Raw genomic sequence first — 15,306 nt, forward strand, 5'->3', positions numbered from 1 at the left:
GCTGACTACTATTTTTCACCATTAAATCTATAGTTAACAATTTTTTTTAAAAGAAATCTATAGTTAACATATTCAACTATTTAGATTACAAATTTATTGCAAACAAATTTCGAAAGTCCTAATTTACAAAAATCCTAAATCTACTTCAAAAACAAAATCTTAAATCTACAATACCACTCCTCTTCTTCAGTGGCTTCTCTTACATCTACCGTGCCAAAAAAAATCAGCCATTTGATACATGAAGGAGAGACGAATACGGTCACATGAGCTTGCTATGAAGATAAAGAGAGAATAGTCGAGTAAAAAAAAAAACGACCTAGAAAAGCCTCAGAAGTTCCATCTATCCAATTGCAACCTTGCTTCGGCCATATCTTTTTGTGCCTTTTTGCGTCGATAAAAAATTGGACAATCTCGACTGCAACACAGTAATGCAGCATAAATCAGTGGCAACAATGCATAACTGCAAGTAAATTCCAGGCTCTTGTGCAAAATCCACAAGAGCAGATAAGAAGAAATAACAGCACTACAAACAAGTCAAGGGAGAAGGAGAAAAACAAAACCATCCTTACGTAAGGACATTATTAATTGATATTAAAAAATGGCGGCACTTATAAAAAAACAATTGAGTAACTCAAGCCACCTAAGTTTGTCATAAATTTCACAGGAATACAAACCAAATGAAAATACCTTGTGCAGAGAACATCCTGATGAAGTGAACCTTGGCACTCCTGACACTGTGTCCACAACCTCCCAAAAAGTATCTCTAGATCCGACACTGCAGCCACATGCCCACACTATCACTTATTTTGTCCAATAAAAAATAGCTTGTACCATTGAGTACAACAAAATCATTTGAAATTGAACAGAGGGGGTTAGCAGAAGCTACCTTGAGCAACATTTTTACAGTACAGTTCAGCTTCCCTTCCTTTGCAATGTATGCAGAGAGTGCGACCATTACTGATTCAAATGCAACAACAAAAAAAGGAAAGTTATTAGACCTTTGTATAACTGTCATATGCATCAAGATACACAAAAATGAACCTAAGTGTATGTTTGGGGTGAGAATGTGCAAACTTGATTCTGTAATATTGGGAAACACTCAAGTCCCTCACTGGCTAGAGATAAGGCATAAAAAGAGCTTACAAATCCTTACCTAACAAGTAAAAACTCAATCTTGTGGGGTAAAGTTAGGCCCAAAATCTAAGTTAAATAAAATCCTATCATAAACCCGTTCTTGGGCCACTCATATCATCCATGACTCAGGCGCAATATTCTTGGGCCTGACAGGGTGCATTGGAAAATATCTAAATCCCACATTGGCTAGACACAAGACCAATAAAACTTAAGAAATAATTACCTTACAAGCCGATTTTGTTAGGCAGAGTTAGGACTAGAACCTAAGATGTAAAACTGATTTTATTAGAAGTTTCAAGTGAATTTATTTTAAAAGAGTAATGTCTCGATAGTTTTGATTTAGATGAATAAGTACATAAAAGACATAAATTTTAAATTATTAATTATTTTATAAAAAATTATTAGATGTGTGAAAAGTAAAAAATGTCAAAGAAGTTGAATGAAAAGCAACATGGAAAATCCACTACAAAAGAAACAAATTCTTGCTTCTGCTTAAAATTTTGATTTTAAAAGAAAATCAAAGTTCCAAAAGCTTTACCAAAAATCATGTTAACTTTTTAAATCAATGCTTAGACTCGCTCTTATTTGCATAGCAGAAAGGTGTTTCTAAACATGCTAAATCTATCATAAAAAGTAAGACCTATGTACTATCAGGTGTCCAACTAGTGCAAATTATACCTAGACTGCTCAAAGTGCAAAGTCATTCACCTTAATTACTAGACAAAAATTGGTTTTATAATATGTAGCACCCTAAGAATCTGGTTTTCATTTGAAAACTTATGAAGCGACCATGATAAATGCTCAAAGAAACTGGCATCAAGAAGAAAACATTCAAGATCTCATAACAGCGCAGATTAATGTCACCTCAATATACAGTGTAACAAATGAAAAAGTTACGATGTGAATAAATGGCAAATCTCTCTAGTTTCTATGTCTTTCTTTACTATAACCAAAAGAAGTAACCGTTAGAAAGGGAATACATAAAAATAAAATCAGCCAGGAAAATCCTAGTGTGTTAATACAATATGGAGACTGAAAGAAAAATAATAATACCTAAGTAAAGCTTTGCAACCAATGCAAGTATACTGCTTCTTGGCAAATTTCATTATACCGCTGTTTGACGGAGTAGAAATAGAAATAGATCTTGTGTGGCTTCCATGGAGAAGTTCCTTGCTAGCATTCTTTAGAATTGGCTCAAAAATCCTTAGAATTGGCTGCAACATGAATGAACCCATTAAAAAACAGCAAACATTGGAGAAATCAGAAGCATTCATAAAACCAACCTTGCTAATTTGATTCTCAAGATAGTATTGAGGATCTATGGGTATGTTGTTCTCTAGCACATAGATAGGATCCTCTGATCTCTCATAAGCCTGGTTTTCTCACACAGGTTAGTCCAGAGAAAATCTCAATAAATGCTTACAAAACTTGCCAACAAATAAAAGGACCGGGGGGCATTTTGATATTACCTTGGCACCTTTGGCAGCTTTAATAATAACATAAGGTACTCTGTCTCCAACATTTGGAGCAGTAGCAGCATCTCGCTGTCCAACACAAAATCAAATAGAATACATTAGTGGCCCATAAAAGAAACTCAACGCTCAACATTGGGAAAACTCAAGTTCCACATAGAATAAAGATAAGGCCTGAAATGAGTTTATAGAGTGACACCTGTCACCTTACAAGTCAGTTTTGTAGGGATGAGTTATGCCAAATATAAAAACCAAATATGGTATCAGAGTTTATCGATATGGGTCACAGTCCATTTATATTCACGCACCAAGCCCAATAGTGCTTGCCGTAATGGGGTGTATTGAGAAAAACCCAAGTCCCACATTCGACAGAGAGAAGGCCTGAAATGAGTTTATAAAACGTCGCATCCCTCACCTTACAAGCAGGTTTTGTAAAGATGAGTTAGGCCTAATATGAAAACCTAACACTCAATAAGTCTAAAACAATATATACAACTCTGTAGCACAAAATAAAACTTCATAGTTCCATAAATGGCTTAACTATTAGGAAAATCATCTTTACAAGGTTTGATAAATGGTTTTATACAGTAAACCATTTAGTTTTTTGGCACATATGAGCCTATGATCATATATTGGACAATACTATTTTTCTCTTGCCAAATGAGTCTAATGTTTTGTTGGAATATTTATTGGAGTATTTGCCTATTTACTATTAACCTTTGATTGTTAAAGCTACTAGGATACTAGTATTTTTATTGTTATTATTCTCCTTGATTTAAGGAGATAATTAAGTTGTAACCTCACTATTTAAACCAGCTCATGTTGAGGAATAAATAAGAACAGCATTCACCTATTATCAGTGTATATAGGACAGCTGGCTTACATAGACTTGCCAGCTGTACAAAGTTAATCAACACGAGCTAAACAGGATTATAAATGTTACTTACTGAGATACTCAACAGTTAAACACAGTTTAGACTTTATCCTCTAATATGCCTTCGTCTCAAAAAATCGAAACCCTCACTAAAAAACCACCGCCAGACGCCGTACCACGCGGCTTTTTCACCAGCACGTGGAGCCCACTCACAAGCGTTAGTCCGGCAATGATGGGTGATTTTTATTTTTGTGAAAATGGAATTCTGCAACAGTGCCTTTGGCTAGAACCATCTTTGAGCATCTAGTAGACAGGTTGGGTTGGGTATGATAGATATCTATCCATCAACTAGGGGGGGTTGGAATATTTATTGGAGTATTTGCCTATTTACTATTTCCCTTTAATTGTTACAGCTACTAGGATTCTAATATTTTCTATTGTTATTATTCTCCTTTATCTAAGAAGATAATTAAGTTGTGATCTCACTATTTAAATTTGTAACCAGCTCCTTTAGTTGAGGAATAAATTAGAACAGCATTCACCTATTATTCTCTACATATTTAAAAAAAAAGCAGAACAGCGAGTTCAACCTTGCGCATCCTTTCAGCGAGTTCAACATGAGCTGTCTTTACTTCATAGTCATCTCCTGTCTTTGTCAAACCCTATCAAAGCAAGCATGCATGTTAAACGAAAGTCTAAAGCAAAACTACTTTAGTAATGCATTCAATCAAATATCAGAATGTTGCACAAGATGCAAATAGCAATATAATAATCAATAGAGCCGTTATAGACTTCTCACCTTCGTAATAACCAGAAGTGATAAATCTATACGGTTCATGAGAAGATCTGAAATTGCATTCTTGACATGCTGGACTGCCGCAGGAATGTTCTTCTCGATCAGTATTTTGTGAAGGCAGTCATTTACCAAGTTTTTGACCAACAAGCAATTGTCTCTTCGAACTGTTTCAATGCCTGAAAAATGAAAATGTAGTTTAAGAGGTATTTTCAAAAAAGCAACAGAAAGATAAAGATTAATGTCTACCTTTAGTGTCCATTTTGTCATGACTCTCCGCTTTTGTCCAAAACAAACCAGCATATCTCTTCTTGCTAATCAGGAGGTATGGACAGTAAACCTTCTCAAATTCTAGTTTGATAGGCTTCACGATCAAAGTGATAACAAGAACATGAAAAATCAAGATACCAAATAAATGAATCAATTAATTTCTAATACATTCAAAATAAGAACAATGTCTAAAGAAAATGTAATTTGAACTGTTACTTTTGTGAAAGTTCCGCTAATATGTTCAGCAGCTTCCTTCCCCAAATCCATAGCATCTTTTACAGTAGAAACACCAAATTGTACCATGACTGAATCTGTGTCTCCATATATTACCTAACAGCAAGAATAAAATTACTTCGAAAGTCATATGAGAGTCTGACATTAATATACAGCCAATTGATTGTGCTAGCAAAGCATGAAACTACACCAAGACTATATTTTAAATTTAAGAAAATTGATCATAACTAGAAATGTACAATTTACAGAAAAGGATACTGTTTGTTCGATTATAAATGTCAGATGCTAAAATGCAGCACTACAAAACTAGAGAATGATAATTGTGGAAGCTATACAATTAAATCCTAAGTAGAATAAAATGTACAGTTTCCTTGCTGATTACAGTTTTATGGCAAAAAAGTGACTGGGGAATATTGTTGTCACATGTATGAATTTTGAAGAAAAAAAACCAAGAAGTACACATTCATTCCTTCAATAATTAACCCGCAAAAGCCTAGTATGGATGGCATCAAAACAAGAAAAAGAGTCTACATATTTGTACCTCAGCATTGTTTGCATAGCCATTAACTGTTGTAAACTTCTCTTCGACAAGCTTTTTAGTGTGCTCGATCATTTGTCGACCTTTACAATGCATCCAACCCAAGTATTAATAAGAAGTCAATGGAGATGTTAACATAAGGATAATTTAAAAAAAATAAAGTATCTCAAATTATTCAATGGGAGCAATACCATAGCTAGTTACACTTGACGATATCTCTAAGCAAGGTAACTGACCAATAGAAGCCCCTGTAAACCCATATACAGAATTTGCACTAATCTGAACAAAAAAGATAGAAATTGAATTTAATTATTAGCAGGAACTAGTATGTTATATTAGTATAAAGTAATTATTAGCAGGAACTAGTGATGTTATATTAGTATAAAGACATAGACATAAATTAGCATCCACATCAGTGACATCTTACCTTCAGAGCCAACTGTCTGCCATCTAGAACAGCCTTCTCAAGGGGATCTTTTGCCTCCTGTAGTACAAAATTATTACAGAAAAAACATTTATAAGCAGAGATAAGATATAGAACTCAATAAACTTTGAATTAATAAAAATATGTGCTTGACAACAATCTAAAACCAGAGTATGTAATATTATCAATACCGACATAAAGGATACCTTTAAGTCTGCTTTTGCCCTTTTACGGGCTGCTAATAGCTCTTCAAGTATTTCCGGAAGTATGCCCTAAATTTATTCTCATTGCATCAGTGCTCAACTTCATACAAGTATTAACATCTAAATGAAACAGGCATCAAGCCTAAGAGTAAAAAGTGAAGTAGTAAGTTTAACCGGAAACATACTTTCTGTAGATTTGATTTAACAAATGTTTCACCAGATGGAGTTTTGTTCGTTGACTCCGGGGGGATGTTGAGCATGCGAGCATTTTCAGGGGTCACCTTAAAGAACAAAAGACATAAATTTTTCTGCCAGTTGTTGCCTAATATATGTTGAACCAAGCTAATCTGTAAATTGTATAGATAAAAGATTCAAGCCTGAGGTTGGAACTACAGGCAGAGGAAGAGTTACCAGTGTGCAATAACATAAATTATATGCCATCATAATAGACGGATACAAGGAAGCAAAATCCAAAGTAGCAATTGGCTTTTCATAAAATCCAGCCCTTGCCTCTAATACCTGCAAGTTGTAAAGTTCACCAGTCATGCATTGAAAGAAAACAGTTGGATAGCTAAAACATTCAAAAGGAAAATAGGGGAAAAGGTGCAGCATCATAACTTTCTCTACATCACCATGCATAAAGATACTTCAATTTGAACATGCTTTCAATTTTTTGTATTAAAAGAAGTAAAAGAACAATAAAGAATAATCAATAATTTAAGAACAATGTTGAAAGGCATGATTGGAACTGCTCAAGAGAATGGAGAGAAACACTTGGAAATGTATAAAGACAATCTCGACCAACACTGCCACGAAGGAGGAGTTCACTGGTTTCCTGAGATTTAACAAGACAATACTCGGGCAGTGACTTAAAAAGAAGCTCCAGAATCGGGAAACCAGCCAGTGGAACCACTAGTAGATGGAGCATTGGTGATCATTGTACTAGGCTGAGAAAATTGGAGTGTTGGAGGTGTCTGTTGAGTAGGAGGATGAGCCCAGTTGTTGAATGGACCATGACCATAAGTGATTGCACCATAACCAAGAAAGTTTGAACCATAATTGAGCATTCCACAAGGATTAGTATTGCAGGCATCAACACAATTAGGAAAAAACCCTGAGCAATTAGGAGGAATAGGTACATGAAACTGATGATTAAACCTATGCCAACACATGGAGGCTAGATGACCAAATTTGAAGCAAACTTAACACTGGACGTAGGAGTGTGAGTGAGGTTGAGTAACGCAGCGTCTTAAACTATTTTCCTCTTAATTTGTCAAGTGTCTCATGAGCAATAAGGAGGGATTCAACCTCATAAATGTCAATAGTCTCAAATTTACTTTCAAGAGCAGAAATAACAGTAGACTGAATTTCTGTGGTAAACCTTCTAAAATAACATCTAGATGTTGATTACTAGGGACTGGGTCACCAATTGAAGCCAAATTATCAATAAAATTGCGAATTAGAAGGAGATATTCTTGTACCGTACGATTTTCCAGCAGTGTACATCGCAACTCAACGTGAAGTTGCTTTGCCTTAGCATGTGTTTGCTTGTGAAAATAGGCCAGAAGTTTTCCCACGGCTCGTAAGCATGAGTGCATCCAATAACCCTCGCAATAATTTCGCTGGAGAGTGGATTGAAGCCACAACAATAGCATATGATCTTTCTGACGCCATGGGGTGTTATAAGTTTGTTATTTCTGTTTTTTTTTTTTAATACAACAACTTTATAACACCTTCACAGCCTTTTTTACTAATAACCTCACATCTTTATTTTTTTGTGTCAACTCTCTTATATCTTATTGTGTTTAAAACTGATTTATGACTTTTTTTAATACATATATGGATTTTGTTATGTCTTTAATTAAGTAATATATATGTTATGGACTTATGGATAATGAATTTAAACTTGAAGAATGAACTTGTGTGATTATCTGAATTTGTCTAATGATTATTTTGACAACCAATAAGTGATATGACTTTTTTTAGAATTTTTTAGAGACTGGGTCAGCCGGTTCAACCCGATTTAATACCTATACAATTTTGTTACATAGATCAGGTTATGCAACCGAGTCATCCAGTTTTAACCGGTTCAATCATGCAGTTCAACAAGTCACCCCGTGGTTTGACCAATTACCCCATGACCTTGCCAGGTTGATGAACAATCCGGTTTTAAAACATTGGTAACAGGTTTGCCCATGGATGTGAAACATTGATAGAAGAAATTAAAGTAGGTGAATAAACCCCAATTAATCATCCAAAATAATGAAGCAGAATAAGAAATGAGTGAACTTACAGTGGCACCTTCAAATGTTCCTTGTTCTGACCCTGCCTGCTTGGCATTAGGAATGACCAGATTCTTTTGTTTTGCCTTCCTAAGAAGTTGAGAAAGCACCTAAAAGGGAAGGGAAAAACAGAAGTCGTTGTTACTGCCACTAATCAAATGTGTCAATCATTTTCGATACTTCATCCATCATGAATTATAAGGTTTACCTTGATGCTCTGGCCCCTGGAAAGTAGAAAGGAAATTGGGACACCTGTTACACGAGCCATTTCCACATAATTGTAAACAAACATCAATTTATCCAAAAGTCGTTGGGGGAGGTATGCATCCTGCACTCAGCCAAGCAAACTGAAAGTTAACTGGTAAATTTGATTCACATTTTGTTTTCCTTCATGAGTAACATACCCATAATGGATTCACCATATTTGGCTCAAAAAAAATTAATGGAGGATATAAGAACAACCATTTTAACTTTTTAGAGTAATAACCTAAATGAATTGTTAAGGATTTTAAACTACTTAGGCAGTGTTTAATGAACAAATTAGAAAAAAACAAAACAAAATATGAGATATATAACTAAGGTTTTATGTTTGGTGCATATTGAAAGTATAATGAAAGGGACAAAAGGTAAAAAAGAGATACATTTCGGTTTCCCCAAAAAACGGGTGGAACTAAAAATAACATAAGATAACAAGTTCCATTCAGTCCAGTTCTGTTTTGCCCATGTGCCAAAAGATACCTGAAAGGCTTAAAGTCTAACTTTCTCTTTCGCAAATACTTTTAAGATAAAACAGTATGAAGGTGTGAATTCATTGTGCATCTAACTACCTAATATTTAGTATTGGTAGTGTGTATTGTCAGAAATAATTTGATTCACTAAAAAATTACTCTAGAGCAAAGAGGTTCTGAGATGGTCTTCAGGTTTATGACTATTAGCTTTTTGCATTTGACATAACTAATCTTAAAAAACCGGCTTGTAAGGTGAGGGAGGGGTGCCACTCTTTATAAACTCATTTTAGGTTTAGGCCTTATCTCAATTCAATGTGGGGCTTGGGTTTTCTCAATACACCCTTCTCACCCATCACTGTTGGGCTTCGTATAAATGGTGAGTGGTCTATGGATAGACTCTAAAAAAAAGGGCAACCCGCTGCACTAAAGCTCCCGCATATGCAGGGTCCGGGAAGGGGTCCCACCATTTGGTGTATTGTACGTAGCCTTGCCCTGTTTTTTACACAAGAGACTATTTCCACGACTTGAACCCATGACCTTTCAGTCACATTACAACAACTTTGCCAGTTGCGCCAAGGTTGCCCCTAAAATACCATATTAGGTTTTCATATTGGGTCTAACAACTTACATAATTGGCTTGTAAGGTGATCGAGATGTGCCACTTTTTGAAAGTCATTTCAGACCTTACTTGTATTCAATGTGGGGTTTGGATTTTTTCCTAATAATGATGAATCTATTGCCATCAAAAAACATTCAAGAAAATTTTGCTACATTGTTAGGTGATCTCAAAAAATTCAGGTATCATAAAAAAGGAACCAGAATATGAACCTTCAAGCAATACACAGCAAGGCGCCTTCTAGTTTCTGCATTTCCATTCTGAAGATCAGATATAATTGAATGATGAACATCCTCCTTCTGCAGTAGAAGAATGTACAGTGACTGTCAATAATTAACATTCATTTGAACTTTCGCTAAGAAAAACAAAGATTCCATTAACAGAAGCGGTTTGGATAACTGGGGTTGTATGAATCGGACCCAAACACAAAAGGATTTCACAAAAATATACAAACAGCACATAACATGAACAACCGAAATGAATTATCCCAAGTTATAACCCCCATTGTAAATTTGTAATTTATGTCATGACTACATTATCAGGCGAACACATGTAAATCTACAAAGAGTCATGCTAACAAGTGCCCTAAGGGCACTAGTTTAGAAAGCAATACCAATTTTTCAAGTCAACAAGAATTTCAAAAAGTTGAATACACCATTTTTCAAGTTGAATACACCATCTACAGATATATTTATTATTTATGATTTCCCAGATCCATTTGAATGAAAAGAAAGAATGACGGAAAATATGATTTGCTTGAAATAATGCCAAAAGTGTGACCATACCTGCTCGGAAAGGAAATGTGCTGACACAGAATTCAATGAATAAGAACTTAATTTGTAGTCTCTTTGCATAACCTGCAAATAAGAACAAAACAAATAAACTTATTCAGCAATAAATCTTGATTATTCAAGTAAAAGGTAATCAAAGCAAACCAAAATATTGACAGAACCTGGAGCAGATCAAATTGGACTCTCCCTTCTACGGTGACTTCTTTACTTTCCCTGATCCCATACTGCCTACAAAATCATTAACGAACACTGAGATATATGGTTGAAATGATTGATAAACAAAAAACCAAAAAGATAAACAATTTTCAATATTCATGGGAAATGTTAAGGGAGTAGAATATTGTACTCAATTTAGGAACTGAGTTCATATTTTTATGGTTGATGCAACCTACCTACCCTCCATAAGAAAAGAAATTCATCTAATGAAAAAATAATGGTAGATGCGGGAGGAGATTATGTCGCTTTACCTTGATGAAAAAGTTGTATCTTTTACACGAACTCTACTGTTCCTGATACGGCCCAGAATTGGAAATTCTGCTATCTTTAGGGTCGCAGCTCTCTGAAATCAAGAAAGGAAAAATTATATCATATTAAAAAAGTAATCATAACCAAATGCAGAATCTTCATTTATTTCTTATTTATAAAACAGAACCTGTCAAATATTAACTCTAAGAGTACTGTTTAATATAAAAGATAAATCAACACCTCAATAAGATAAGGCAAGTCGAATTTGCAGATGTTATATCCAATAATAATATCAGGGTCTACTTCACGGATGAAATCCTGCAAACAAAAAAAGGCAAACATATTATAAAGAATAAAAGATAAAAGGATGACATTTCATTTACCAGATGCATGATATCAAATAGACTTGTGATCTGCATGTGCAGAGGACAGATGATGATACTCATACCAATAACCATTAATGAAGTTAAAAGAACTACAAAACATCATAATATATCGTGAAACGTGCAGGACGTCAGATATGTAATTAGCATATCTTAGCAACTAATTTGCGTAGGGTGGTAAGTCAAATTTGCATGTTTTGTTAAAATTATTGTGCCTGATACCTACAAACATAGTCTACACACAAGCAAAAAAAAGGTACCCTCCAAGCTAGCAGGACTTCTCCTTCTGTATCAAATGACATCACATCAACACCAACAATAGGGGAACATGAGTTAAGGGTCATCACGTTACGAATTAATGGCTGGTCCTCTCCTTGTAGAGTTACCAGATTAGCAATCTGTAAGAAAGTGAGAATTTTTAGTTCAAAAACGATAATACTGATCAACGATCAAAGATATTCGGCTATGAAAAGATGGTGCGTTGGACCTGGATCACGGGATCATGGGTAGGTTCAGGGAAGTGACCTTTGCGGCCAGCACATTCAATGTCAAAACTCAAAATGCGAAACGGAGCCATCCTTGAATACTCCCCTTCTGGAGCATGACTAATCAAATCGGAATACCTATAACATTGTTAAGGGAATAAAAGAAAAAACTAAAAGTTTGGCATTCCAATAACTCTCTTAAACAAAGAATTTTGATGCTACCATGAGAAAAAGGATACAAGCAATCAAACTCTAACTGGCAGTAAGACAAGTTTTTTGTTGTCTTTTTATATTTGCCAGCAGGAATTTCAATCCAATTTCCACCAACTATGTTGCAATCAATCATGAAACGAAGAGCAAAAAGTACATTGCTTTCATAAGTCATGAAACTTTTCATGCCAACACCATCAATCTGAATACCTCTATCAAGAATACCTGCCATGTTTCCAAATGTTGGCAAGAAAAAACTTAAAAAACTGGACAAATTGCAGTTGAGAAATTCAGTTATCAAAACAAAAATTCAATAAAATTAGATGCAAAAAAAATTAAAACTTAGCACAACACAATGTGCATGTCATAGCCATTTCCAGACATAATATGGTATTGAAATACAGCAAATGAGACCTAAGAATGTAGCTTAAATATCGATCAGGCAATACTGGATTTCAATGAGTTTCAATAAGATTAATAATATATTGGACATAGAATGTCTACTATAATATCTAAGCTTACCACGGCAGCTAGCAACCATTGTTGGAAGTGCAACGGTAATTTTGATAAAGGGATGTAAATCTGTTTGCTGATAGTACATAATGCTTTTTTTCTGCACAAAGACAACATCACGAACGTAGTTTCCTTGTACATTGCTGTTTCTATTGGCTTCTCTCATCCTTGCCTGATGTATCACAAAATGTAATTATAAGTACAATAAGGTACGTCCAAAAGCCAAATAAAGTATCCATTTTCTTCATTAACAACAAATAATTTTAAGTGCTAAGCTGGATACCTCGAGTACTTTCTGAAAACTGGAGAGATCTTCTAATCTCATTCCAGGAGGGCAGTTGATGTAGAAATATGGTTGAAACCCGTGAACCTTGCAGCAAACGCTATGTCCTAACAAACATACAAAATACAAGTTTATTATAGAATTCCTGCAGGAAACTGCATGGTTGAAGAAAAAATAACATTAACTAACCTTCCTTCGTTACCCCAAATATTCGAATTATAGCAGCAGGTCCAGATATTTTTGGTGTAAATTCTTTATGACTCTCTCCAATCACATAATCAATCTCCAGCTGCTGAAAAACTAAGAAAAAAAATCGAAGAACAAAAGTGAAAATCAAATTCCAGAAACAAAAAAAAAAAAAAAGGCAAATACAAATACAAATTCAAAACCCTAGAGACGAGTAAAGGGGTAAAGTTGAACAGAAATTGATGAAATAGAAGTACTCACGAACGCTACAAGATTGAGAGAGATACTCCTGAGAGAGAGGAGGACGATTCCACTTAGCAAGACGAGAAGCTAGGGCTTGGCGTTGCTCTAAGTCACGGAGAATTGCAGATTCTTCGTCTTCAGAAATTAGGTTTTCGTCGAGGAAGACGTCTTCGTCGATGAACTCTTCTTCCTGGGACGCTGCATGCTTTGACGGTGGTGGTTGCGACGGAGGCGCCGCTGGACGCTTGCGTGAGTTGGATTTGTTCATCGGAGAGTTGGGATCGGCGAAGAGAGAGATGGAGCGGTGTGAGAGTGAGGGTTTGAGTGTTAGGGGTAATAAGATTCCCGCCACTTCTTGTCGGTATTTAGAGCGTGTGCTCAGATTTTCCCGCTTGCGGGTCACGTGACGTGACTCTTACCTCGTTGGGCTTTTTACCACGATTCCTAAATTCACAAGTGTGCAGTATAAGTTTCATTTACACCAGCTAAAGAGTGTTTATCCCCTTAATTTTTGTTTATCCCGAGTTTAGGTTTACTCCTTTATATTTTTGTTTTATATTGCAAAAGCTTGTTATAGAGATTTTTTACTTTTAGACTATCTTAAAATTTGATCGAATGAAATAGACAATATGAAAGAGGGAAAACATAATTTCCTTAAATTATATAGGACAAAAGTATGTTAAATTTTGAAATCTGATGTCACGAAGGTTTAAAAGATAAGAATCTTTAAAAAAAAACATGAATATTTCGTAAACACTATTTAACCTTATTTTTATCTATAAAAAAAAAAAAACCATGAATATTTTCAATTGGATGCCCCCAATATTTTGTCTAACTTAATGGACAATGTTATCTGCATTTAGATTTCAATTGAAGAATGAATCATGGTGGTAATCCATAGGGATACATATGGTGACATATGTCCTTCGAATTGATGGACTTGTCACAAAGCATTTTCAGTTTGACTAATTACAAGATTTGATAGTAATTTCACTTGAGGAATTGTATCAACATTTCAAGATATGTTTACCTCTTGTTCATCTTCATTCAAATTGCTGGTTTAATTGGCATTCCTTCTTTTGGAATGAGCCATATTTTGTTTTTATATTTGATTTTTTGTACAGTTTCTGGTAACTAGAAACTTGACAACAACTATCACAAACTAATCTCCCATCAGACATGCCAATTTGTTGCCGCGATTATGTTTCACTTCAACATCAAACTAACGTGCTGTTGTCATGTCCAGCTTGATCCTAACACATCCCTTCTTGACTTCGTTAGTTTTATTAAGAGTGTGAAAAATTTCAAAGACAATAAGAGCATTGTTTGTAATGAGTCGACCTGGAATGAAATTATGAAAGCATTTTTATGTTGGCTAATGATGTTAGGAAGAATATCTGTTTTGCCCTTAATTTTCAATACTTATTGCATATATAACAATCGCGATCTTCTGATAAAAACCAACATGATGCACTGTGCAAGGCAACATGGTTAATAAGAAATCAACTTCAATTCAATGTATAGCTGTTAACACAAACATGAGAGGAAATCTGGTGAATATATTTATTTTGATCTTTCTAAATGCAAAGATAATGTGTAGCTTCTGACTATGAATGAAAGACATGTTTTCTGAAATAAAATAGGATGAATAACTCAAGAAGAAACCGAGAATTTCATATTTGATACTTAAGAACTGCACCATATCAGCATGAGCCTTTTACATTCATGTGTATTGGCCAACATAGTCCACATATTAAAGGCTGAAGAAAATTAAAATGTGCATCAATTTGATGGTTTAATATGATTTATATGATTTTAAGATAAACTAGTTACTTAGGTAAATTAAAAACAAGTATTTTTGTCCCAGTAAGTTATCATGCCTTTGATGCAGATGTGTAGATGAATGGGAATGGAATCCTTACTTTCAAAGTATGGAAGTCTTAGGAAGCTGTACTTTTATCACTAGCACATCATAGCAGTAAATGTCCCTATTCCACCCTCACCTAATCCATTTTCTTTAGAATGATGGCTGGTTTAGTGCTACGAATATTGTTTAAATTCTGATTTCTGCTCGTCATTTCTAATCATTTTAAAGACAAATGATGTTCCTGTAATAGGTTTTGTTTGAGAAACACCATGTTTGGTTCAGAAACATTATTGTGCATGGCATTGGTAGTAG

At 34.8% G+C, this 15,306-nt stretch overlaps 1 protein-coding gene across 2 annotated transcripts; it reads right to left on the reverse strand.

The window, feature by feature from the left end:
- Positions 1 to 11: 11 nt before the first annotated feature.
- LOC146941728 (DNA polymerase delta subunit 1) lies at positions 12 to 13,465 on the reverse strand. Of its 2 annotated transcripts, XM_085755544.1 has the most exons (30): positions 13,146 to 13,465; positions 12,888 to 12,998; positions 12,699 to 12,805; positions 12,425 to 12,587; positions 11,932 to 12,127; positions 11,695 to 11,830; positions 11,468 to 11,605; positions 11,065 to 11,142; positions 10,827 to 10,918; positions 10,521 to 10,587; positions 10,354 to 10,425; positions 9,781 to 9,867; positions 8,433 to 8,552; positions 8,236 to 8,334; positions 6,354 to 6,461; positions 6,128 to 6,223; positions 5,946 to 6,011; positions 5,743 to 5,799; positions 5,507 to 5,594; positions 5,319 to 5,398; positions 4,760 to 4,873; positions 4,523 to 4,637; positions 4,280 to 4,452; positions 4,071 to 4,142; positions 2,604 to 2,678; positions 2,418 to 2,507; positions 2,188 to 2,348; positions 887 to 957; positions 688 to 775; positions 12 to 415 (listed from the first exon to the last, which is right to left on the reverse strand). In XM_085755544.1, the coding sequence occupies exons 1-30, from the start codon at positions 13,393 to 13,395 to the stop codon at positions 328 to 330; spliced, it is 3,258 nt and encodes a 1,085-aa protein (XP_085611670.1). In that variant the 5' UTR covers positions 13,396 to 13,465; the 3' UTR covers positions 12 to 327. The 2 variants fall into 2 exon arrangements, with proteins under 2 accessions (XP_085611670.1, XP_085611669.1); XM_085755543.1 differs by having other exon boundaries at positions 2,188 to 2,507.
- Positions 13,466 to 15,306: the final 1,841 nt, after the last annotated feature.

The sequence above is a fragment of the Medicago sativa genome, chromosome 3, assembly GCF_051527215.1.
Source record: "Medicago sativa cultivar Bolivia chromosome 3, Bolivia_mono, whole genome shotgun sequence".
Classification (NCBI taxonomy): Eukaryota; Viridiplantae; Streptophyta; class Magnoliopsida; order Fabales; family Fabaceae; genus Medicago; species Medicago sativa.